This window comes from Strongylocentrotus purpuratus, unplaced genomic scaffold (assembly GCF_000002235.5).
Source record: "Strongylocentrotus purpuratus isolate Spur 01 unplaced genomic scaffold, Spur_5.0 spur5_contig_870, whole genome shotgun sequence".
NCBI classification, from domain to species: Eukaryota; Metazoa; Echinodermata; class Echinoidea; order Camarodonta; family Strongylocentrotidae; genus Strongylocentrotus; species Strongylocentrotus purpuratus.
The window spans coordinates 635,232-662,773 of NW_022145580.1; the positions used below are offsets into that span (position 1 = coordinate 635,232).

The 27,542-nt window shown below is 36.4% G+C and overlaps 1 protein-coding gene across 1 annotated transcript; it reads left to right on the forward strand.

Moving 5' to 3' along the window:
* The first annotated feature begins 4,904 nt into the window (after positions 1-4,904).
* Positions 4,905-26,956, forward strand: LOC105438690 (carboxypeptidase D-like). Its single transcript, XM_030976480.1, has 9 exons — positions 4,905-5,065; positions 20,652-20,888; positions 21,765-21,865; positions 22,189-22,364; positions 23,106-23,290; positions 23,723-23,908; positions 25,041-25,193; positions 25,737-25,879; positions 26,258-26,956. Exons 2-9 carry the CDS (start codon positions 20,693-20,695, stop codon positions 26,444-26,446), a joined length of 1,329 nt encoding a protein of 442 aa, XP_030832340.1. The 5' UTR covers positions 4,905-5,065; positions 20,652-20,692; the 3' UTR covers positions 26,447-26,956.
* The last annotated feature ends 586 nt before the right edge of the window (positions 26,957-27,542 follow it).

Genomic DNA, 27,542 nt, shown 5'->3' on the forward strand with positions numbered 1-27,542 from the left:
CATTTGTGTGTCACATTTTAAATTGTATGAGATTTAGAAAGAATTAATTTCACTCTAAAATGATATTAATGTAACTGGTTTTGATATCGGTCGTGGTGCTTGTGATAGGATTCCCCATTTGAACGATTCAAGGCTTTGACTGTGGATGGAAGGAAACGGAAGAGGAAAGAAGGTAAGTGAAACTCAGTTCACCTGGATAGAAAGTATATTTACTCAAAGAAAAACAGAAGAAGACATTTAAAAGTGAAGAGCTGAATGACCTTGTGAACTTCGAATCTATAAAGTATATTAAATCGTGAATTTGACCGTTTGACCATTTGGTATCTCTGACAGTTAGAATCCCGCTAAAATTAGTCCTCGTGTCAACTATTTTTGTAAATTACCGGATAATACATTACTCTACTAGTATCCTAATGCATGGAGCACCTGTCCCATGTTTAAGTTTCCCAAAGTCGAACAGAAAAAAGAATGTGCAGGAACGGCAGATTATAATATCACGTTAAACTAATGAATTTACGTTATAGGGGAAGCCCACCCTGATATAAATTTGGAGAAGCAGAAAATAAGAGAGACACAAATTAGTGAATGTTTCAGCAAAATCCGATTAAAGGTAGAAAAGTTATAAATTTTTCAAATTGTCATCAGTGAAACACAAATTGGCAACACTTTGACGTATCATGCGAGCTCATAGAGATATATATATATATATATACTGTCTTATTAAGTATAATATGTGCGAGCTCCTCTCCAATTTGCTCTGTACAGACATTACTTTCATGTTGTTAATTATCGATGACGGAATAGATTTGTTTCATACGAGGGTTGTATAACAAAAAAAAACATATTTGCATTCATTTTATTTAGGGTGAATGTATGATTGAATATTTTGTTAAAGGGAATATATAGATATTTGAAGGTTTTTAGTGTAGGCAAAGGGGAGGTGAGCTCACAAGATACGTCACATAGTTGCCAATTTGTGTTTGATTGATCGCACCTTCAACAATTCACAACTTTATTATTTGTATTCAGTTTTTACTCAAACTTCCACTGGCCTATTTCTCTCATGTTCTGCTTCTACTAAAACCAGCTTAATGTTAGGGTTGACTCCTCCTTTAAATATCAACTTGAATATTGGGACGTTTGAACATAAACCTTGTATGCAAGTGACATCTTTATACATACTATCGTCATGATGGTGCACGTCTAGGTTGTACCTTATGTTGTTTTAATTATTCTCTTCTCAATTTAAAATTGCAGAGTAAATCATGCACTTATATTGACAAGGTTTGCCTCGCTGATATAGTGAGTTTTTGCAAAAACAGTTTTGGAATATTATCCTAAAACAGGTATCCCTACCAAGGAAAAGACTAGTTTTAGGGAGTTAACGGGGGTTTTCCACGATGCTTTTGGCACAAGGGTCGGTTAATTTGTGGTCTGGTCATCCATGTTCTAACCGTCTTATTAAGTGTTGTCTGAATGACAACACATACCTTACAACCAAGAACAATTTTGTGGATCGGCTATATGTTATACCTGAGATTTATATTTTTCTCGTCTGTCTACCATTATGTTCCACCTAATATTGCACTTTTTTCTTCTTTTTTTGCTTTTCTAAGCAAAACTCATAAACGGTTATAGGATTTCCGGCAAGGGAAAGTGAGATTAAAGAGACCAACCATGATGTTGAATCATTAGTTTGTTTTACTCTGTTTTTCTTGTGATCACATTTCCTCTTTCAGAGTCTCTTCATGCCTCATTGATATCGATCGATCGATTTGATCCTATAACAAATTCATGAATCATACTTAGGTGTTCGCTATATCAATCCGGAACAACACGTATCGATCACTCGACCACCACTTTGTATATACCTATCATCAACCCTACCTCGTTCTCCTACCTTCACCCCGCCACCACCACCACCACCTCCTACTCCTACTCCTCCTCCTCCCCCTCCCCTCACCCCGCCACCACCACCACCACCACCTCCTACTCCTCCTCCTCCCCCTCCCCTCCCCTCACCCCGCCACCACCACCACCACCTCCTACTCCTCCTCCTCCCCCTCCCCTCACCCCGCCACCACCACCACCACCTCCTACTCCTCCTCCTCCCCCTCCCCCTCCCCTCACCCCGCCACCACCACCACCACCTCCTACTCCTCCTCCTCCCCCTCCCCCTCTCATTGTCATAACAATTTCCGTTTATATAGCCTACATGATATTTGCGAGCATAATTATATCACTAGCCCCCTCCCCTCCCCCTCATCTTGCCTTCCCTAATGTATGCCCTCAATCATGTAAATTACAATTAAAAGAAATAATCCCCCAAAATTGATAAAATGCATGGAACAAAATCGTGTACTTAGTTTTCGGATTTAGCATATCAATGGTGCATTTCTCAAATCATAAATCCCATGATAATTTCGGGAAACATGTAGTATGGATAGAATAAATACATACTACATTAGTTATTCCCATACTTACCATTATTCGACCTTAGAAACTTTTCCAACTTAGAATTAGAGAAGGTTGTTACTCGGCCTTCCATACTTGATTCATACACAGTTTTACCTGAAACAAGGAGTTATGTCGCCTCCCTGCCTAAAATGAACGCATTCAAATAAACTAAACATGCTAAACAAGCATTTAAGTCTATTTTCTATCTCAATTTAGCTTGGAAATATCACCGAACGACATAAAGATTTTGAATATGGTAGGAGTTATTTGTTGTAATAAAAATTAAAAAACAAAAACAAAGACATACTGCTGGTGATCGAAATGTCATCATCAATCATAAGATTACCTAGATTTGGTTGAGCCATTACTTTGTTTGCCTACTAAAGTAAGTTCAATCGGAAGGAAATGATGTTTGTGGCAAGGATTTAAGTTTTGAGAAGAAAACACACGTGTGCATAGGAATGTGAATGAACAATTTTTGACATGAGCATGAGAATGAAACACAGTGACCTCGTGCAAACGTGTGTCACAATGATGTTAAGGAGACCATAACATGGAAAACAATGTACCTAATCGAGAGAGAATACTTATTGTACAAACAACGACGGAGTCAAATCAATTATACAGCCCTAGACAGAATTCTTGATCAGATATTAAGGACAAAAGAATATAGAAGATTGAAACTCGAGTTTTACTTTGTTGTACTCGAAAGAGCGCCAAACATTTTCGTGCGGGTGGCATAAGACGTCTAAAATTCGGTAATTATACCCTATTCAATCTTTTTTTTCCTTCTGAAATAGCGTATGTACGTTTTTCTTTCCTTTAATCCTTTTAAAGGGATAGTTGAGTTCTGTTGCAGAGGGCGCTACACACATTTTTTTTGTGTGTGAGATAATGAAATACTGAGTGTCAGATTTGAAAGAACATAACATTTTAATGACAAAATCATCTTTGTTTGATCAAAATCGGTTCAGAGACGGCTGAAATATAACGATTTCTAAAACTTGTGTACCACCACAAATATTAGATATTTAGAAATATTTGAAAAAACCGTTGGAAAAACGAAATAACGCCTTTTACGTCGTATTTCGGCCAATGCCGATGTTGGCTTTTTTGTTGGCATTTCCGTGTTGGTTATATTACGCACAACCAGCCGGCCCATGTATTGTTATTTTTAATCAAATAATTAATTAATGGTCACCGGATTTGTTTAAAGTGGAGCTGAATTGGTATGATCGTACTGGCTAAATTTCACACATTTTGGAGTCTAAAATTACCTTAATAGCAATTTTAGGTTCTAAAAGGGCACTATAAATGTCATAGATAAGAATAAAAGCAATAACCATGCACTTTGAAGGCATTTGCGGTCTGAAAACAGAACTCAACTATCCCTTTAAAGGTAGGTCTCTTGAATAGAAGAGGTAATGATGTAGAACGAAAGAACATGTGAAAAGCACCACACCGATGAGGAAAGTTTTGTCTTTTGATCTGTTTAGAGACGGAACAGAACATCTATTGATTAAGTCTTGGTTTATTTAGAGAGAAAGGAAAGTGGCTTTTTGCTAATGCATTAAGCTACTTAAAAAGAAAGGAGATGGTCATTTCATGTCGATATACGCTTGTATGGACAGATGGATTTATCTCTTTCAACATTTCTAACAAGGGACTGTTTTCCTTATTTTGTCTATACATGTTTTTGCAAGAATTAGAATGTGCAACTGAGGTTTAAAAGGAAAGGGAAAAAAAGAATATCCGCAGTTTTGACAATGATTTGCAATTCGTCAATAGAAAGCGTGCAAACATATTGTCAAGATATATAGTTAACGGTGACAAATAGAATGAATATGATTATGGCTTCCTCGGAATGAAGTTAGTGTCAAAAGGGCGAAGAGTACATTCTATAGAGTATCAACAAATATTTAAAGTTTTTGCTATACGTTCTTCTAATAAGATTAGAACTATAGAATGCTACACGAGCATTTGATGAAAAGTTATATTTTTCTGTTCCAGCTTGTTAAGAATTCATTTCACCTTTCACATAAAATATATTGTTTTCTCCTTCAAAACTGAACTTTGAACCGAGACAAACTTTAGAACAAACTTAATTGCCTATATATTGCAAGTTGCAGAAAATTAATACCTATCAGTACTACTCGGTGCAAAAAATAGAATTTAAAGAACCAGTGATGTATCGAAATGAACATGTATGTCTTACATTTTGGAGTACAGAAGTGCAAACAAAAGAAAGAAGTGAACGAAGAGAATGTTTGTCCAATCCAGAATTCAAATTTGAGATTTTGTCAAAAGTTGAACTCAAATGTTTGTTCTTCATACAAAGTAAAGAATGCCAAACTGAAATTCTATTATTTCAGTGAACGTGCGCGTCGTCTGGCGTGCTGCGATGTGCGTGCGTCGCGTTAAAGCCGACGAGACGAAGATCTCGTTTGGTGTACTCAGGAGCAGGGTGTATTATATCTCACAGTCATTAGACTGAATTAATGATACGGGATGTAATTCTTCTTCACTGGCTTGGGAGCATCTGGGATTTACATATTATAATTGGATTCATATTTCTGATGCGTATTGTTGCTGTATACTTCTTTTGCGTGTGAGTATATAGTAGATTTATATTGCAACCTGCTACAAAGATGAGTCGGTGATGATCTTATGAGGCATGTAGTCATGATTAAGCAGAGAAGATGATAGTGAGCACTGAGAATGATAGGGATCGATAGAAATTATAGTAATTTGATACTTTTGTTGATCTTGGAGTGAAGTGCAATAGCAAGAGAGGTTTTTTAATTCCACATCAAATCCATGTTAGAGATATTAATTGCTGTATCTTGGTAAATTGAGTAGAATGCAGATGTGATACAAAAACAAATATTAAAGAAAATTCAAGGGACATTAGGAATAAGACAATTATGAACATTTTTCGCTCCTGTCTAAAACTTTGACTTAATATATATATATATATTTTTACTGTCATTGTCTCGATCACTAATATTTATTTGAGGTGAGAATTGGGAAAGTCTTTTTTTATAAGAAATAAGTCAGAAGCTGAAAGAGAGGAAAGTGAGAATAAGAACGCACGAGAAAGAAAGAGGAAAGGAAAGGAAAGAAAATTGTTAGAAAGGGGAGCGGATAAGTGACTTTAAAAATGATCTGCTATACCATGTCTCATACCTCCATTTGATGTCATTGTATTCATTATACTGCACTTTATACGCCTATCTTTGTACTAATTTCTTTTAGTCTACAATGCTAAAATCGTGTCAACATGCACTGATGAGAACATTACATAGAGTTTGTATTTGCATTTTTATTTGCATCGGGTGTGACAAATGTATATTAAACTTTGTTTCAATAGTTCTGTTTATTTTGAATCGATGTCAATAATCATTTATCAGAGGCAGGTCAATAAGTTTCTAACCGTGAAGGATTAGAATGTAATTAATTACTCCCATCGCCCTTTGATCCGATATCACCCACTGCAAACATGATTTTTGTTTTAATAGATGAAAAACAATTTGAGACGGTAACACGCGCTTTCTTCAATCATTATTTGATATGGGCCTTGCACTTTTCAGACTTTACAGGTGTTTCCTTTAATGTGTTTGGTGATTCAGTTTATTTCCTACATCGTTCATGCAAGCCGGGTCATTCTCTACTACTGAAAACTTGCACCTTCTAATCTATTTCCTCGGTAGTAGTGGGATATTCAAATTCAATTACTTAATCCGCCCACCTTCAGACTAATGACTATCAATAAGACAGTTAGTGCAAAACGTTTCAACCACCATGCAATGATATACATTTACACTTACACTATAACAGGTTTACTGTAACATATATAAATTCTATTCGTGTGTATATGACAAAATTTACTTTTACTTCACACGTTGAATTGATATGGACTCGTATAAAGACACAACTGCATTTATAGCTAACTTATCGCAGTATAGAACACGGTACTTTTGTTGTTGTTGTCGTTTTCGAATGGGGAAAACACAAGTTCAATTCATGATCTCATTGCCAAGTATCAGAATGTATTTCCTAATTCTATACCCGTATTACCCGAGAAATCTAATCCTTTCAAAACATTGCCATATAGTACAAAACATTCACAAACTAAATTTGTCAAACAAATGAAACTTGTGGTAGATCATATTGGTTGGTTGATGTTTTGCACCGAGAAAGTTTCTCTTGCAACGCTTAATTTTCCCGAGCACTTCAGAAGAAGCAGTTCGTCTAAAATTATTTTCGCCGATTCCAAATATACTGTATCGTGTATATTAATGTCAATGATTTCATAGCTTTCTTGTCACAATGCAGCAAACATAATTTATACACAATGTATAGATTGATTTTATTATAACTACCAATGATAATGTTAACATGAAGTAATAGCTTGGTAGATTTTTCATGATGTGGGGCTTATAAGAATCAACGGCATAAAAACAGATACACATTTTTTTTTCTTCAATGTTATATTGCTTATTTTGTAAGTCTTTATCGTATATAAAATATATATCTCTCAATCATAATATGTTGCCATGTCGGCCCATATAGACCTCATTACCGACAGTCTTGTATAGTGGGATATATTCATCATTTATCAAATACAAACGGGAGAAACAGGAAAAGAGGGCAGTAAAATCGACTATGATTTCCTAATGTGTACTGAATTTCTTGGTAATACACAGGATGTGGACTAAGCTATAGTCATGCTAGCCCAGACGACTGTGTTCTCAAAATATAACAAAAGTCATTATTGAAAAGACATTAATAAAGACATGTGACAGTCATTATGGAACCGCCTTCCCAGGCGACAATGTACTGCCTCATGAATTCATTCATGTATTAGTGTACAACGTGATATGGAGTTTATTTCCATCTTTCTATAATGCAGATATTTTGAGAACTATATTGCTGCAGGGAGATGAGATTTTAAATTCTCATCTCCCTGATTGCTTTTTCTTTTTTAGGTTAATTGTAATTCCTCTCCCATCATAATTACGAAATAAGTCATCCCAAAAGTCAGTACTTTTTTATACAGTAACCATGGTTACCCGTTTACTCGTTGTGTAAGATATTGCATTGTACTACGACTAGACATTTATGATAATAAACTGATACCAATTGTATGTGCATATTCTGTCTATCTATACATTACATGTTCTTTTCTGTTTATTTTGTTTCAATCTCTTTCTTTTGTCATTTCTTCTTTTATTTAACGTGCTTGTCCTTTATCCGTGTGCTTACAATATGAGCCCATGCTATATCAAACATGTATAGGCCTATTATTCCAGTTTGTAAACTTTAGTTGTAGACAACTTTGAGAGACGAGGGGTTTATTCAATTCCATAATACCACCGCCCCCTCCCAAAATAAACGTTATGGTCACAGACCTTATCTTATCTTCTTTCAAAGTGTTTACAGAACTCACACAACAAGTTGTAAAACGTCCAAGTTAATTTTCAAGTTATCTGGATTTCATTCCAAAGTCTAATTTCAAGATTTTGTTAACGCCTAACTAATCTAACGGCTGATTTAACTTTATCTTAGTTTACAATTTCATTGACACACAAGCCCTTGTAAACTTACAACACAGGAAAAACAAATCGATTCCTTTTCCACCACATCTCCAACCAATACTCTCATCAAAGAAAAACTAGTTTTCGGATCACGAGGTTTAGCTTTATTTTCATTTTTGCGAGTATCAATATTTGTTAAAACTATTACTTTCTCCCTTTTTATTAATAAATCCGTAAGTTGTGCTTTACTGTTTGTACACAGCCGTTGAATATCCAACACTTATTAATGAAAATAGCTTGAGTTTATCTGGACTGCTGCTTGCATGATGTCGTTATTAAACCAAACTATTCTGTTGTACCTCTTGACATGAACTCGAGAAGGTCTATACGTGAATAACTGGTATAAGTTGTGGTGAGTTCGAATTACTGTATATTATAGGCTTATGTCACGGATAGTAATGATTATTTTATCAAATGATTAAATGGTGCTTTAAAACTTCTCAAATGTTATCTGTTACTGATATCCCTGATGAGATAAGATCAAGTATCAATTAGGGTGAGATTTGAGTAACAATCGGAGGACTAGAATACCAGCACCAAACATTGACACAATTTGACTTCCAACGTGTAATGATAATGTTATCAGACAAGTCTCCCCCCCCCCCTTTCGGCCATCTATTGAGGAGAGGGGAGGAAGACAGAAAATTGGAAGATGAGTTATATCCCTCTTCTATCCTCCCCCGCTAAGTCGCTTTGTTCTCTTGCATTTCGTCCACTTAGTATGCCTAGTGCCCCTCCCAATAACAAAGACGCATCTGTTCCACCCCTAACTTCTACCTCTTTCTATATATTCGCTGATATTTTAGGAGGGAGGGGGGATTCCGTAGGGACACCTGTACCCGTAATTTACCAAAGTGGATGAATATTATTCAGTATTGGTGCAGTCTTTGATGATTTTAATGATAGTGATACTTATACATGAATCTCTAGTAATTTTCTCACCTGTTTCCGGCATCTCGTATCTGTATTTGGGAAGCATCTCTATTTGAGCATGACGCAGAGTTTTGTTTAAGTTCTTTGTGACATGAGTGATGTCATAGTTATTGGATATAGACGTACAAGGATAAAACAAATTACTGATTCACAACAAATGTGAACGGTAAACGATTTTCCACCCGACCTCAAAACGACTTTCATCTGTATACCTCGTTATAAGTGGATTGAATGGGCGAGTAGAGTGGTCTTAATCGCAAACTTTGAATTTGAAGTTCAATGTGAGATTTTAAGGGGAAGCAGCTACGGAGAAGACAACAGCTTGGTGAAAACACCCCAAAATTAGGATCATTGTGTAAGATGCAAGTATTATTTTCATCAACAGTCAATTTTTGTTCCTCTTCTTCACTCATTCTTCTTCTTCTTTTTCTTTTACTTCATCAGCCTCAATATCATCCTCACAATCAGGATCATCTTTTGTATACTTACTTTATTGTTCTTGCTTATCTTATCATTCTTTGAGTAACCATTTCATTGAAACCCTTCAATATGTTGTAAGTTGTACTCTTTTATTGCAAAGATAGAGATGCATTTCGTTAGAATCATTGTATAATATTTATGTGGGATGTACTGAATATTCGCAAGGTTGACAGAAAGTATAGGATTGATGCAGGCGTAATGATTACTTCGATGACATTTGATCGTTTGTGCAGATGAATTCAAAAGAGCAATTACCAACAATCGCTTTGCGGTCAAGCCCATTGCTGTGGTCAGCATATTCTAGTTCTAATTCAATTACAATTATCAATGTTATATATCATGTCCATGAAGCACGTGGGAACTAACCGAATCAATTGTAATCACTTAATCGATTTAAGTGCACTTAGCTATGAACAGCGGCAAACATAATACGAGTAAATAGTGAAGACTGTATAGATGATTGTGGTAGTAGATGTATGATTGATATATCTCTCTTCACAGTAAGAACAGTAAGAAGGTCATGTGGGAAGGGATCACACCTCGATAATGTGACATTACGGTGCAGTGTGGGAAGGCAGTACGCTAGTTGGTGGGTGTGATATACAGTTTACCATTTACTCATTAAACTTTTGCTGCCACATCTTAAATGTGCCATGCACGCCATACTGGTGCCATATTTTAATGCTAAAACGCTATTGAATAATGAGCTTGAAATTGATAACAAATTTATGTCAAAATCTAATAATGAGGGTTTTGATGATTCGTGAAATGTATATAGATCTGTCAAAGAAATTGATGACGTCGTCTTCCTGTTATTTATCTCATTCCTTTTCCTCATCAAACAAGTTAAATACCGTCAGATCTTGATTTCATTCATCGCACAACCCTCTCTTTATTTCGTTTGTTCTCTATAAACCTTTCACTCCTCTCTTTCATATTAACACTCCCTCCCACCACTCGTTCCCCATCTCTGCCCCCTGCCCCTTTCCCCTTCCTTACTCCCCATCTCGTCTCTCCTTCCTCCTCTGTTTCCACTTCTCCATTTCTTACCATTCTCAGTCTTCTAACTATACGTTTTCTCCCTCTATTCTACTCTCATTGTTCTGATTAATTTCATATTATTCTTTTTCATCTCTCGGGTATAACTCGAGGTGTTTTTCCAACACACAAAAACAACATCACCAACAAAAGACAAGAATGCGGAAAATAATTCGACAAATCTTTCCGATTCATTTCTGCGATTGTTCCACCGAAGAGAGAAAGTCTCCAAGATTTGACTGACGCCGGTCCAATAATCCTTCAAACAAAATCTGTTTTCAGATTTTTAAAATGAACCCGACCACCAGGAGCGTTTATCCAGCCCGTTTTTTGTACAATGATAAAAAGAGATCAAGTATTTAGGGGGTCGACTCCGAACTTCTTCTATTAACGTCACTTGTCGTATGGTTATAATATATTGAAGCACAGTTCTTTTCCTATCCCTATATTCGCGAGGAGCGAGTCTTTTTTTAATAAAATAATGGTATTTTCATTGGTTTTGATTGTTACAGCTTGTAGCAATGGTCTAGATTATTGTGGAATTTGTTCGTAGACTCACAACACATTTTTTCTTTTTTCATGTATCATGACAGTGGACACCATTTAAACAATATTTTAAAATTGGAACATTTTGGCACGTTGACCATGGTTACTCCTAAGGCATGTGGGAGAGATCATGTGATCGTCTTTAGATAACATTCTTTCCCTTCATCCCATAACGTGGAAGTTCGTTAAAATATCTGATTTTTTTTTATTTTTTTTAATTTGTTGATTTTTTTAAATGATTTTTTTAATTTTTTTTAAAAATAATTTTGTTAATGGATGGGGAGGGTGGGGCAATCAGCCACATTAGTGCTTGTAATGGCATACACAGGGTAACATTTCTTTCGTTAGTTTCATCAATGATTTAGTAAACCCATCGTGACCATGAGCGCCAATTATTTGACATACCTCGTTAATCATCTCTCATGGTGTACATGATTAGAGTCTGTGTCAAAGTAGATGGGGTACCAAGATATAAAAATACTTTATCATTTTGTAATCTTCTTCTTAAAGGGATAGTTGAGTTCTGTTTTCAGACCGCAAATGCCTTCAAAGTGCATGGTTATTGCTCTTATTCTTATTTTAAGACATTTATAGTGCCGTTTTAGAACCTAAAATTGCTATGAAGGTAATTTTAGACCCCAAAATGTGTGAAATTAGCCAATACGATCATACCAATCCAGCTCCACTTTCCCAAAACATGGTGACCGTTAATTAATTATTTAATTAGAAATAACAATACATGAGCCAGCTAATTGTGGGTAATATAAGCAACACGAAAATGCCAACAAAAACGCCAACATCGACATTGGCTGAAATACGACGTAAAAAGGCGTTATTTCGTGTTTTTCAACGGTTTTTTCAAATTTTTCAAAATATCTAAAATTTGTAGTGGTACACAAATAATAAAAATCATTATGTTTCAGCCGTCTCTAAACCGATTTTGATCAAACAAAGATGATTTTGTCATTTGAATATTATGTTCTTTCAAATTTGACACTCAGTTTTTCAGTATCTCACAAAAAAAAATTGTGTAGCGCCCTCTGCAACAGAACTCAACTATCCCTTTAAATGATGTGAACATAATTTCTTGAAATTCAGACAATTTCGTTTCTATCATTTCTTTCTTCTTCATTATTTTCTTCATAATCTTTCTTTCATAATCGTGCTTGTACTCGAATGACCGGGGTGAACTCTGTTAACATGGACATAAGTTTTGTGAAACGAATAAAAACAACTTGTGGGAAGCACGAAAGATTACTCCTGGCGTCCCGGAGTCAAAAGACCCTCCCTAATAACCCTCCAAATCAAGAAATTGAAAAGTGATTATTTCGATGAAAGACTGGACCAATATTTTTGTAAGAAAAGAAAACGGACCGAGGGCTCTTATTCTCTATTCTCATTCAGACTCTTGACAATAGAATAGTAATAATTCAGAACACATGAAATCACTTAAACAAGTCCGTTTGGACAGTCTCCCTTGGTGTCGCGACACACTTATCTCGTAGTCTATGCCACTAGTCTGTTTTGTAATTGCCAAGAGGGGCTAGTTTGACTTTATAAAATATACACTACATACCGTATATTACGTTTTATTGTTTATATATCACTGCTCCATTTTGCATGCAACCATTTAAATTCCTTAAGTACTTTTCTTCCAAAAGTCGTTATATATAATACATAAACCTTTCGATGTTACAATGCTGGCATTTGATATCAATCAGAAAGATTATCAGTCCGATGTGTTACAAGGAAGTAAATGATTTATGGTATTCCTCTATTGAAAATCTACACAAAGTTTCATTCAATCTGTCAAATAATATACAATATTTGTGTAAGATTGTGTAAAGATAAATGCTTGTTGAGAAAGAACATGCTTTTAAAGAAGAAGGAAAAAATGTCTGAATGTTAAGTGAATAGACTAAAGTGACGTATGATTTAATGTGTTAGCATGTGTATACTTGGCATTAACCGAGATTTTGGCGGGCTGACCGGAGGTTATTTTAGTTGAGTATCAGACGACATTCAAAAAGATGTTGCCTTTAGGTTTCTTACTTAAATCGCGTGTGACCAGGAGCCCTACTAACTTCTTAAAGCTACAGTCTCTCTTTGAGTAGATCAGTTTTACTCAGCCATTATCACTTTAAATATAAATAGTTCATAGTATAGCGACATTATCTAGCGAATTTTACAATATCTTTGATTATTCAATTTCTTAATTCGTCGTTTTATCCATTGATCATTATTTTGATGTGTTCATTGATTCATTAATACGTAATTCGTTGCGTCGTACATTTTCAGTAATTATTCATTGAATTATATTTTTTATTTTTTATTTACCCGGTTAGTCATCCTCTTTGCCGACTCATTTGCTTCTAAATCTCTTAATCTGTCCATCAAATCATATAAACTTTCATTGCACATCTTACAACAGCGAAAAGTTTAGGATATCTCGAAAATGGAAGCTTACGTTTTAAGAAAATAATATTTCTAGGGGGTACAGTATATACGTGCCTTATACTTTCATAATATGGGTATCTATAGTATAGAAGTGGGTGACCTCTGTGAACTTTACCAATACTTTGCAATTCATATGAGGTTGCAATTAAAGACATGTTTTTTCAGAAGATTGTAAACCTCTATCGTTTGTAAAGGTTCGTATCACACCTTTACCTGTTCTGGTATTGCATAACCCGATCTATACCATTGTATGGAGAAGAAATCAATTGGTGTTTGTTTAAGAAAAACTGTTTCGCCTCAAACTCACGCATTCTTTTATTCCTGTCTTTTTTGCTAAAATACCCTGTGGATTTCATTGAGATTACCGTGTGTGTAATCCTTGTTTAATTGCGTTTCTTTGATGCCATGTAGTCAACGAATAATAATTGTCACGAGCCATGTATTAGTTTTTTGTGAACAAACATTTTCCACTTGGTTTATCTCATTTCTTTTACACTGTCTTATTGATCGGGCTTATTCTGATGTCTTGAATAGATGTTTTTCTTAGTACGTACACAAAAGAAGCATTGGGAAATTGTTTTGAAAATTCACTGGGATGGGAGGAGTTATTTAAATGCTTAACAAGGTTGTGTCTAATTATGAAGGTGTTAACATGAATAGACTGGCTTTAAAGTAGATCCGCAGGGATAGGTTCCCATGTATATCTATAGAGCTTAGTTAGCAGAGGACTTACCGTGTGGCATATTATAAGGCGATCAGGATATTTTGGTTTATTTAAGAATTCTAGTAAGTTGGATGCTTAGAAAGCGTGTTCTGGGTTGACTGAATAGATGAATCAAAGAGAGAACGAAGAGAGAGAGAGAGAGAGAGAGAGAGAGAGATAGAGTTTGAAAGGCAAGTATACAAACCATAGTGGTAATCAATAGGGGGGACATTGAAAGGGGGGTGTTTTTACGTGCCCTATCGAAGGGCCCTATCGAATACTCGCATACCGACTTGGATTCGAATCCGGGATCTGCTTCGTTTTAAAACCAAAGGGCCAGCTGACTACCACTCAGGGTACTTAGTAAGGGGTATGTATTAGGGGATAATTATCCTAGATGTGTTGTTGTCCGGTATATGGTGTCCAAGGAGGATTGCAAAGACTTTCGAAAAATCAACTTTCAACAGCCTTATCCATCGCCATTTGATACAATGACATATTACAATAACTATTCAGCCTATGTAAACCGAACAAGATTTTATATGAAGTACAATAATTAGGGTTTTAAAATTACCCCTAAGTTCATTTAGGGTAGTGTTGAGGTTTTTGCCCTCAATAAAGATGTCTAGGAGTATTTGCCCTGGATGTGTTCAATGTTAGGAGTGGCTGTCCGGAAATAGATATCCGGGGTAGTTGTCCTGGAGCGGTTGCTTCAGAATCATCTAAAGCAATCCATACATTTGCATTCTCTTAAGACCCGTTTCACTCTTACGTGGTTTGCCCAAAATGTCAGAATTTATTTATCAACCATCAAATGTGACTTTCCGTCCCGTAACCAATATCTCAACTCCACCATACTCCCTAATGTACCTGTTCGTGAGAATGCGTCATTTTAGCCGTATATTGAACTGTCTATTTCAGCCTCACCTGCCAGCGACCGAGCTCCCTTGCACAAAGGTCAATGACAACACCAACACGTGGAAACTAATTTCCTCTAGGGTGAGGTAAGGTGGTACTTTCATTCACGACTATTTTATTGGAGATCCCTGGAGAAAAGTACACATTTAGACGACATTTGTTGTTTTATGAAAGGAAAAGACTCAGGAAGAGAATGTCTGAATTTTTGTTATTTGGAGCAAGGTCTCAGGAAATTGAGGGGGTTTCTCTGGAGCGATGATTTTTTTTTTTTTTTTTTTTTTTTTTTTTTAGGGGGGGGGGGAGGGGTCGTCAGCATTCTCTAGATTCAAATTTACGGGAAAATAATATTCAGAACTACTTTAACCAAGTTGGCCAATTCAGAAAGATCTGACAACCTAATACTAATTTTTGTTTTTATTTTGTTTTGAGTTCCTTATTCATGTTGGCTTTTCTCTTGGTGAACTTGACTATAAAACTTGTATAATAACCCCCCACTTAAATGTGTTTGCCCTCGACGCCCTTGAGTAACTAGACATGTAGTTATTCCTCCTAACCCATCAGCCATTGAACCTTCAAAATGGTCTACCATAACGGATCAATGCCATAAGTATTATGTTACTTGATTCAGTGATACATACTGATTGAACCAAGGAGATACTAGGCGAGCCCTTTGAAACACTTCTTGATTGAACATAATTCAAGAATCAGATGTATTACAGAATGTAATCATTTACCTGAACAAACAATTAACGAAACATGAGGATAGGGTATCGTGGTTTTGATTCATAATTCCCGCATGTTGATCTGTTGATCAAAATGACGTCTTGTAAGAACCTCTTAAAAGAAGAATTAGGAAGGATACGACAATCGATGAAGGTTTGATAAATATTGATTGCTGAATCGGCTATAGTGGATATGCTATCGGAGCATTAGGATAGAACCATCATGACGACAGATCAACAGTACCTATCTTGGTTCGAATCCCCGGTGAGGCACTGTACTCTACGATAAGCAAGACATGTCACTGTACCTCTTCTCTCCCAGTGTAGTAGATGCAGAAGCAGACACATGATTGCCAGAAAGGATGGGGGATGAGGAAACCGCATAGACAATCCCTGGGATGCGTAGTGAACATGCAAAGACAATTTCTTTTTCTACACAAGTCATGCCTATCAAGGGGGAAAAGGAAATGCTAAAACTTGGCGTCCTGTGATAAATCATGGTAATTAGACCTGAGCACTGCATCTTCAGGAAAACCATGGACATGTCTTAGAACCTAATCATCAACCATTATAGTTTCTGTTGGCTCAATTGCATTACAAAACGTGGTTCCTAATTCCTAATTGCTTTATTGATTTTAAGAGCTTACAAAGTAACTGTTTTGTTTGCATTATTTTCTTGTATTTCCGCTCTTTACACTTTACACAAGTATACCACCCACTGTGTGAGACAAGTAGTATTGATTAACCTAGTACAATCCTTTCTGACCCATCGGTTTAAAGGAGAAATGTGGTTCGAAATGAAGCTCTAATAGTTAATCTAGTATGTCTACAATGTAAAACACGACATAGTTAGCCCTGAAAAAAAAATCATAGATAGCATGAAGAAACCAATGATGATTAAAGAACATAAAAACACTTCATTAAAACATGTATCTCTGATATTCTGACATGCATTTCGTAATAAAATAATACAGCAAATTAAAATGATAAAACTTACTTGTATGTATTTTTAAAAAAATCAATATTTTATAAAAAAATATACATGACTGTATAGGCAAACAGAGAATAATATAGTTCAAGTTTTCTTTATTTTTGAAGGAGATATGAAGCACGTCACTTTCCGAGGTAGGAATTATTTTATGAACCTCAAATCGACTCCTTGAGAGTCGTTTGTCTCTTGTGTGCTCCGCTTGAAATGGGGCCGTTAACTTCATGAAAAGGGATTTCTCCACAACAATAGGTAGGTTATTGGATTTCTGAACAGGGTAATGCTGTTTGCTATATCAATATTGAGAGTCACTCCAGGGATGAATGAAAAGGGGGGGGGGGGTGGCAGATCCAGTCACTTTTCCCTTCTCAGTTGTAAAAGATGTGCAGATTCGCAAAGGGACGGATGCCCCGGACAGGAGAAGATAGTCAATTACTGATGCACTTGATCTACATTTAAGTGCGCCCTTTGGATTTTGTAATTATTTTCTCGTTCATTATTAAACGGTACGGTTGACTGCGGAATAAAGTCCAAGTTACAACGTTACATTCTTTGTTTTGCTGGTACCAAACTGATCTTTGAAACATTGCTTGTACCAAACATCCGTTTGGTACATTGCTTGATCCTGTCTACCATACAAGCCTCTTCACGGTAGAAATTAATCGGAATTGCGGCAACAAGCTGGCCGAAGTGATGAACATCGTTTTAAACGCCCTGAATCGTTGCTGTTATTGTAAGTTCTTACATTTTCTGGTAAACATTCTTTGCACATCGTGCGTGGGATTTTCTTGATTCGCGGAGACGTTACTATGGTCGTTGCTATATTGTTTTGAAGTGTCCATCGCTTGATTCATGATACATTCACCCTACTGTCATAAGGACCTCCGATGTGATTTATTCAGTACGAGTGGGTTGGATATCATTCTTTGAATTGACGTACATCAAGGCAGGATTGAAAAGTGGAGACTCTATAGTAATCAGAAAGAAAGAACAACTGTATGAAGAAATAATTTCTGTAGTTTTCATGATCATTCTCTTGCCAGGAATATTTTATCAATTGTTGAGGCTAGAGTTTTGCAGCGTACTCGTAAGTGTTTAATCTGAAAAATATCATCATTGAGATATTATCTTCATAACAGTAGCCGGTAAATATGGCCTAGCTTGTTCTCTAACCTTTTATTTAGCTAAAGTAAGACGGGTGCCCCCCCCCCCCCCAATGATATTGGCTTAACCCATGCTACACCATCGACTTAAATACACTATCAACGGCATTGAGTTTTGATATAAAAAATCTTCACGTAATTTTGTATTAAATGCTTTGTTTGATATACATGAGACAGAGAGGGTAAGCGTGTGGGGTGGGAATGGGACAGAGAGCTTCATGAAATATATTATTGATGTTTGTAAAGCGTGCAATTGAATAATTGCTAGCACGTACTACTTTTTCTTATTTATATTGCACACAAAAAGCTGCTACAAACTATTTGTGCATACATTGGCTGGAAGTAGATCAGAAATAAAGGAATGGAGATAGCGGGATAAGATATTCGCCTTCATAATATTTTGATTCATGCATACTGATGAAACCTAGCAAGAGGGAACAAATATCCAAAAATAAAATTTCAAATACTTTTTTTGGAGGTTTTCCCCTCAGTTGCACCATTTATTGTTCGATCTGATCAAATTAGCTGATTCCTTCTCTAAATTTACACAGTCATTGTTTACATGTAATGGCCTGTAGAGTTTTGACAATGTATAGGGGGCGTTTCCCTCAGACTTAGAACATGTCCAAAGTACACATGTAACTGGTGAATAGATCGTCCATTCGGAGCCATGTTTAATATAGTACTAAACATTGTTTACTTAACACAAGTTTTGAATTACAAATCGAGTAGTTTCAGTTGTAGGACAACAACCTAAACCGAGGCTAAGTACATGTTAACATGTCTCATCATACTGGCTTCTGTAATAAACTTTCAAAGGGGGGGGGGGGTAGCTATAATATTTAAATGTAACTTATAATATTTTGCTCTGTATTTTCTATGAAGTGCTATATGCGATTTGATAAAGATTTGGGAATGATTCGAAGAGATTATTGAAACGAAAGCAACAATTACATGTACTTTTAACTGTTCCAGATAAAAAAATATAAATAAGTTTATTTGTATCCATGAAAGTTCCACTGGTTTCGTGATAACAACAAATAAAGGTAGATTTTTATTCCGAAGATAAATCCAATCTGCGTGGTAACCTAGGAAACTAATCATGTCATTAAAAATGGAAATCTCGAATATTGCTTATAGCTGTATATCTGTAGTAATGTTTGCTGGATTGATATAGGTAAAACAAGACAGATATAAGCAACACTTGCATGCATGTGAAGGGGTAACTTTTGTTGAAAGACATGCAAGGGGAGTGGTGTAGTTTAACATGTGGAAGATTTAACATGTGGAAGCTTTATCATAAACAAAAATGTAATCGCGGTGTTAAAATATCATAGAAGAGTTTGAAATAGTATACTAGTAGTAGTAGTAGTAGTAGTAGTAGTAGTAGTAGTAGTAGTAGTAGTAGTAGTAGTAATAGTAGTATTAGCAGTAGTAGTAGCAGTAGCAGTAGTAATACTACTACTACTACTACTACTACTACTACTAGTATAGTGTACCATTTATCATAGAAGAGTTTGAAATAGTATACTACTACCAGTAGTAGTAGTAGTAGTAGTAGTAGTAGTAGTAGTAGCCGAGTATAGTAGTAGTAGTAATAGTAGTAGCAGTATTAGTAGTAGTAGAAGCCGATTAGTAGTAGCAGTAGTAGTAGTAGTGGTAGTAGTAGTAGTATTAGTAGTAGTAGTAGTAGCAGCAGCAGTAGTAGTAGCCGAGTAGTAGTAGTATAACATATACCAACAATATTAAAAAGAACACATTTTCACCTTGAGTACGATCATACTTCCCTATTCAGAATCGAAAACTCTAGCTAAATAACTATAAATATCAGTTTGGCAGTTGACTATAGTTTTAGTTATAAAGCTCAGGCACCTGTCCAAGCCAGCTCTGGTTTTGTACTGAAAGTTTCCCCTTCAAAGAGTAAATGGCAGACGCGACAACCCATCTTTTTCCAGAAATTGATTTGGCCCGAAGTAAAAGAGATGATCAATAATTAGCAGCTGCGACGTAAGGGATGAATATTGTCTGAAAGTGATTTATCTGTGCCGTCAAAATACAGATCAATGACAGCTTAGAAGAAATAGAGGTTATGAGACTAGTCGTGTGTATAATTACGACTCTATTGAATATGTTATTTTGTGCATTATCAAAAACACCGCAATGAAAAGGCCAGCCATAAGTTCGACTGTCATCAACATTTAGGAAGTTAAAATGAGTTCATGAATCAATGCTTTCGCGTGTGTTTCCTCCTAAAAGGCAGGGGTGGGTCTGTGTAAAAGATTATCAATCGCATTTAAACTATACAGAATAATAGTAATCAAATCAAGCAAGGAATCTGTAAGAAAATGCATCTGTCGGGGGAAAAAAAACCTACCTTAAATAAAAAAAAAGGTTATGTTTAGGAGTTCAGGAGTAATTGTGTCCTTATTTTTCAATTACTCTTTAACTAAATGTGTTGGTGATAGCTGCTGATGTCTGTTTTATCTGCATGATATTCATATCAATACCTGTATAGCCATCAATTATTGTGTATTACGTATTACCTTTTTATTTATTTATTTTATATTATTCATTTTATGGAAGGCCCGATCACCTTTATATGTATTATTTAATTCTTTAGGCTTAATTTGTTCTCCTCCACTCATACAGGTTCGAGCTGGCCTAGATATCCACTCGAGACATCCTAAATAATGATGAAGCATTCACTCTCCTGCTGGCTTGCTCTCCTGTCATTGTTGAGCTCACTGAGATCATCGACGGCCGTCATCGGAGGCCTGATCGACTTCGAGTACCATGACTATACAAGCCTAACCTTAGCGATAAGATCATTGACGGTGGCATACCCTGATCTCACACATCTATATACCATAGGGCAATCAGTCAAGGGTAAGTCATAGATGATGCAATCTTAATTGTTATAAATTTTCACCAAATTCTAGGACCAATATACTCATAACACTCCGAACAACTTCATCTGAAGAAAAAAAAACCAGCCCTAGAACAATAGCATCCCCAAGAAAAAAAAACCGCCCCTGACATCTACCCCTGATACAGTTATCTTAGAAGAAGTTGACTGAGGGTAACTTGGGCATTGTACACTGTCGCTCATTATAGTTAGGGTAGGGGGTAGCCCCTGCCGCGTACAGTCATGGTTCAGTGGCCAAGCAATGGCCTCGTAACTGTGAGGCCCCAGGACCAAAACCGTGTCGATGTGCTATATTATAAGTGCCCTTTTGTGGGGCATTAATCGTCATTACTGTCATTTATTACTTAAGGGCGTAGGTCCCCTAGTTGATAAGCATAGTAGCATACACATGCTTTAGCAGTCACGCAAAACAAACACTGGCAAATTGTTATTCAATAAAATCTGAGAATGTAACCTATTTTCTAGATCTATTAGGAATAAATAATTGTCAAAATAATTCCATAAATTGGGGTAAAAAAAAAGATATTCCAACTATATGAGCGATAGTGTAGTATACTGTTTGTCCGGGGAATGGGGTATTGTCATTAGGGGCACTGTCCTATGAGTAGGTGCTCTGGGTAGTCATCCGGGGGTAATTGTCCTACAATTAATTGTCCTAGTGGTAAATGTAATTTATTAGGATAGTAGTCCTGATCACGAGTTCACAAACGCATGCTCCTACCGTATAGACTATAGAGTTAGACCTTCTCAGTCTGCATCTATACCCAGGTCGAGAACAGATCTACTGAAAACGTTTCTATCACCTATAATCTGCACTATTATTGATTGATTTTCAGGTCGAGAATTATGGGTACTCGCCATTGCTGGCATGGACGCTACCAAACACGTAGTAGGGAGACCAGAAGCTAAGTATGTGGGCAACATGCATGGAGATGAGGTGAGAAAACAATGAGACGATAAATTTATTAAATGTTTATCAATTTGTTTAGATTTATGCAAATAATTTATATTTCACTTGTCATAGGTTAGTGATGTTTCTGTAAGATAATTTTTAAACACAAAAATGTTGTTCATTGATGTTATCATTTTGTGAAATCTGAAAAGGATATCATTCATGTAATTATAGGCCTATGTCATGAATATCTAAAGTAATTCTGAATTATATTTTACACTTCTTATGTCTCTTCACAGCTTTATGACTTCGAGTTATTATCGTTAAACTTAAAATACCAAAGACTAATAATATGGCCATATTTACAGGTAATTGGGCGAGAAATGTTGATACACTACGCTGACTGGATGCTACTGAACTATGGCCAGGACATAGAAGTAACACAGTTCCTAGACTCAACCAGACTTCATATTCTAGTCTCTATGAATCCTGATGGCTTTGAAGAAGCCAGAGTCAATGAAAACTGCAGGAGTTTTACTGGAAGGTGAGAGACTTATCTACTTATTCCTGCTCACTCTCATTCAATCACCAGAATGTTATGTGTTGTTCCGCTTTACGATCTCATCTTAGTCTTCTTACTTCTTTGTAACACATTATACGGACTGTCTTCTCGATTATTTTTGTCTATACGCTTACATGTAAATGAATCTCACTTTTATTCAATACCTCTTTTTGTGAAATGCAAGGACGTGTATCTCAACTCTCATGTCTTCTGAAAAGATCACAACTCACTTTCTTCCTCTCTTCTCTCTTCTTTCACAAGTTGTTCACTAATACCTTTGAGAAGATGATTTACATTTTCATTTATATAATGGTATTATAATGCCAATAGGCGTAGCGTGGGACAAGTGATTGAGGGGGCACTTGCGGGGGTATTTGTTGGGGGCGCCGAACGCACAGGGCAATATCAATATCAGGGCCACTGAATAGAGGGAGGGAGGGTGTGGAGGGGTTCCTAGCAGCTTCGTTTCATATCCCCCCTCCCCTCTTTTCCCCACATTTTCTTTTTTTTTTGGGGGGGGGGGGCACGTGTACATGTTGTCCCTTGTAGAAACGCCTCTTGTTACGACCGTCAACGTTTTCGCTATAATTATTTATGTTATTATTACTGTTGTTAAACCTATCCGCTTTCCGATGTAATACCCTTCTGTTCTCATCAGAATAAATCCTAGCTTTGTTGCCATAGCAACCATCTATAAAATGAATTCCCCTTCTCTCTGCGTAGGACGAACGATCTCGGCTTCGATCTGAATCGGAACTTTCCGGATTACTTCGAGAAGAACATATACGTGACACAAGTGGAAACCCAGGCTATCGTGGACTGGGTGGCAGATATTCAGTTTGTATTGTCAGCTAACCTCCATGGTGGTGCACTGGTTGCTAACTACCCCTTCGATAACATTGACCCAGGTAAGTCATCAAACTATTGGGAAGGGATTATGAAGGTACACAACGTGACACACAATCCTATTACTGGTCTTCAAAGGAGGGATAACTCCACAGGTTTTACGAAATAACATGTCTTTTAAAAAAAGCGTTGATAGAAATGTTGCCATTTTTTGTGAAAAGGAAAAACTGATACATTTTTCACAAGCACAAAAATAGATAGCTTGGGTATCTAAAACAAAACGTTTTTAGAGAATATGTTACAATGTAGAAGTTATCATCTAAAACTCTGAATCATTTCGTATACATTAACTGAAGAAGAGAAAGAAACAGAAGGAATCCAATTCTGCTTGCCTTAATCTGTAATCTGAATTTGATGAATATTGAAACAGACAGATCAACAGCGTCTTAAATTTCATGGTTCTGCGTCAAATAATTTTTCTTCCTTTTTCACAGAAATCAAGAAAGACAACACATCGATATACAGCCCCAGTCCTGATGATGATATTTACCGTTACCTAGCAACCGTATATTCGTATAACCATCGGAAGATGCACATACTCAATGAAACTAAATGTGAAGGGAAATTTACAGGATTCGAGGATGGTATAACCAATGGCGCCGAATGGTATATTGCAGTTGGTAAGTAGAATATTAGAGTAAGCATTAATAAACATGCAAGAAAGAATGATGGAAAATAAAGCTCAACTTGGCACATCGACTATAAGAACGTGTAATTTGAGAGACATGAAGAGCAAGCACCTTAAAGGTTATACAAAGTTTTGGTATGGGGTCATGAAATTGGTTCAAATGAACATATTGGAAGCATATGCGATACTACAATATTCAGTGATCGTTGTCGCGGTTGAAATCGAGTCTAAAGTTATGTATAGCTTCCTCTCAAGGTCAAGATATTAATTCAGCTATAAAACAATGTGTCTTGACTAGAATCGACCGATTGGCTAAATTATATATCACAACTGCATATTCTGAGATTTTCATGGTCGCAGCTACCATAGGTTGGCCGTAGGTGCTATTTTAAATTTATCAAAATTTACCGGGAGCACCGGTAAATGTTTATACTCAATTTTTCTCGAAAGCAGAAGTGTTTTAGGGGCTTATATTTGTTAGTGCTTATAATACATTCACAGGGGCATCCAAATATATATATATATAAATTGTAAAGAATCACTATCCACCATAGTTTCAAAATTTCCCAAAACGTTGTATTACCTTTACGCGCCCTACATAGGCGCATACAGGCGCCCATCATCATCATCATCATCATCCTTATCATCATCATCCTCATCTTCATTCTCATCAACATCATCCGCACTAACAATAACACCAGCATCATCATTATTATCCTCATTAACAACATTATTATTATCATCATCGTGTTCGGTATCACTATGACTCCCAGTCATCCTTATCATTTTATCATCACACCCAATACATCATCATCTTACCATCCCCATCTCAATCATAATAAACATCATTATCATCATCATCATCATCCTCATCATCATCATCATCATCATCATCCTCATCATCATCATCATCATCATCATCATCACTACCACCATCTTTATCATAATTATCATCATTATCACTCCCAGTGACATCATCGTTATCATCACCATCATCGCCATCATTATCATCATCCCCACAAACCATTGCAGCAACCATGACCATTCAATATACCCTGGCACAGTATAAAGAAATGCATTATTGTTTTAGAGATAATTTACCACCATTTTGTTGAAATCACCAGGTGGGATGCAGGACTATAACTACTTGTTTGCTGGATGTATGGAGATCACCTTGGAGATCAGTTGTTGCAAGTATCCTCCTCCTGAGGAGCTACCAGAGTACTGGGAAGATAACCGAGATGCTCTCATGGAATACATCAAACAGGTTCATAGAGGTAATAACAACAACCCATTCATTTTCCTTTTTTCTTTTTGACTCTCTCAGTCTGTCTGTTTTAATCTCTTTCTTTATCTCTACGGTTATCCTCTTCGCCTCTTCTCACATTCTCTCTGTTATCTTTCTACATTCCTTCTACTTTCTGTCCACTTCCAGAACTCAGCTTAAATGACATATCTATTAATATCTGCACCACCTTGCCATTCCTCTAGTCTTTCATAGTTCAATAATGGACTGCATGCAGTATTTTGATGTACTATTTTATGCAGATTCTGGGACTGCACTTTATTTTTTCCTGTGTTTATGTTTCCTCTCTCTCCCTATTTCCCATTTCCTCTCTCCTCTTTTTTCTGTTTATCTCTTTCGCTGTCTGTATTTATCTTTTAATCTTTCATTTATCTGATTATCATATGCTCTCCCTTCTTCTCTGTCTCTGTTGTAGTCCTACTCTTAAATTTTACAGTCATCTTAAGATTTAGATATTCTAATTTCTGAGTGTACTTTTGACGATGCTTTGTAATGTCTCCCATCTTTTCGATAGGTGTAAAAGGTATCGTTCGTAATGAGCAAGGTACGGCCCTAGAGGGCGCTGAAGTGAAGATAGTTGGTCGTGATATAACCTTCCGCACCACAAAGGAGGGAGAGTATTGGAAACTACTACTGCCTGGCTCCTACGAATTACAGGTAAATACTATACATACACGTACTTGAACTTGAATGAAGTGCATACTCATTGTGCATACTCATCGTTTCTTCAGACTCTTAGAGAACAAACAAACACGGCAATCTAAATTTCTCCTCTAACATTTTATGATAATCAGTTTGATTGTTTGTATACACAATTTTAAAAAAATGCATGTGTGTCAAAGTGTGAATAACAAATTAATATCATCAACTGAGAACACTTTTGTGAACTCGTAGCATCCGCGTAGGTGAAGTCATCATTCTTTTCTCAAGTATTTTCCTTCTGCCGTCGTACTCTTGTTTTGTATTCAATGATTTTCTTTGTTTTTGCCGAATAAATAATAATAATAAAAATAATATTTTTGTTCCCCTCCCCAGGTAAGCATGGAGGGTTATATCACCTGGACGAGTACAGTTCAAATCACCAACTACGTCTACAACGTGGAACAGGTAGATGTCTACATGGCAACAGTAGATGACGGATCAGGAACAGCCCCTCCCAAGACTCAGGTATCCCTGGTTGTCATAGTGATGGCTTCGCTTCTTGGGTCGTTATGGCATCTCTGACGTCATTAAGGAATAATCATTGAGGTGATAATATACGTCCTCGAGTGTTAACACGAAACAGTTATACCAGCCGGACGCTGCAACTATCACCTTAACAATAAAATATGCATGATTATAGATCTTCATGATATACACTGACGTTATACCTCCACAAAGTGATTAACATTTGCAGTGATTGAGTCGATAGACAGGCCTTCATGAAATTCTGCCTTTCCGATTTGACAAAATTACCTCCGTATATCGCCTACCGTGAGAAACATTTTGATGCTGTGAATTATCGAAGATTACTACCACGTAATAATGAGCTTTTATTATTCGTGAAGAATGGGATCTGAACGTTAAAAATGGTTTGGGGCTATTGATGCATTGGTATGAACATGTATGATCTTCACCATTTTGAACGGTCATGATCGAGGCACCTGACATACTATTTTTGTTCAGAAGGAAAGTCCGAGCGGCAACCGAAAGGATGGCGTCTAACAATAGTATTAGTGTACCCGATTGCTTTATGATTCGTAGCCAGCAGAGTGTGCGATCTTTCCAGTCGGGAGCACCGCACAAAGTCATGATTTCGTAATTTCTAGGAACATTCTAAATCTTTGATTAATATTTTGATACCTATATGGTGATGTACCATAAAATCTGTCGTACAGCGAATATTCAATGACGTCCTGATTTTCGTGGGTTGTTAAGTTGAAGCCTAATACTTAAACAAGACCGAATAAACGATGAACTTGCGACACGAACCTATTTTCTCATCAAAATAATGATTTTATACCTCAGAATTGCTAATGAATCATGAGATGCACAACATCATTGTGTCAATTCTAAAGTTGATTGTATTGATGCACCGTGGTAGTATGTTTGATTGATGTCACTCCTTGCCAATGATTCGAATCATGAAACAAAATTATCATCACATTCTTGTTTATCTAATATCATTTCACACTCTCTTTCTCTTGTTATTTCTTCCCCCTTTCTTCCCCTTTCTCTCTCTCTCTCTCTCTCTCTCTCTCTCTCTCTCTCTTCTTTCACTCTCTCTTTCTTCCTCTTTTTTTTTTCCTTTTCTCTTACTCTTTCTCACAGTCTCACTTAT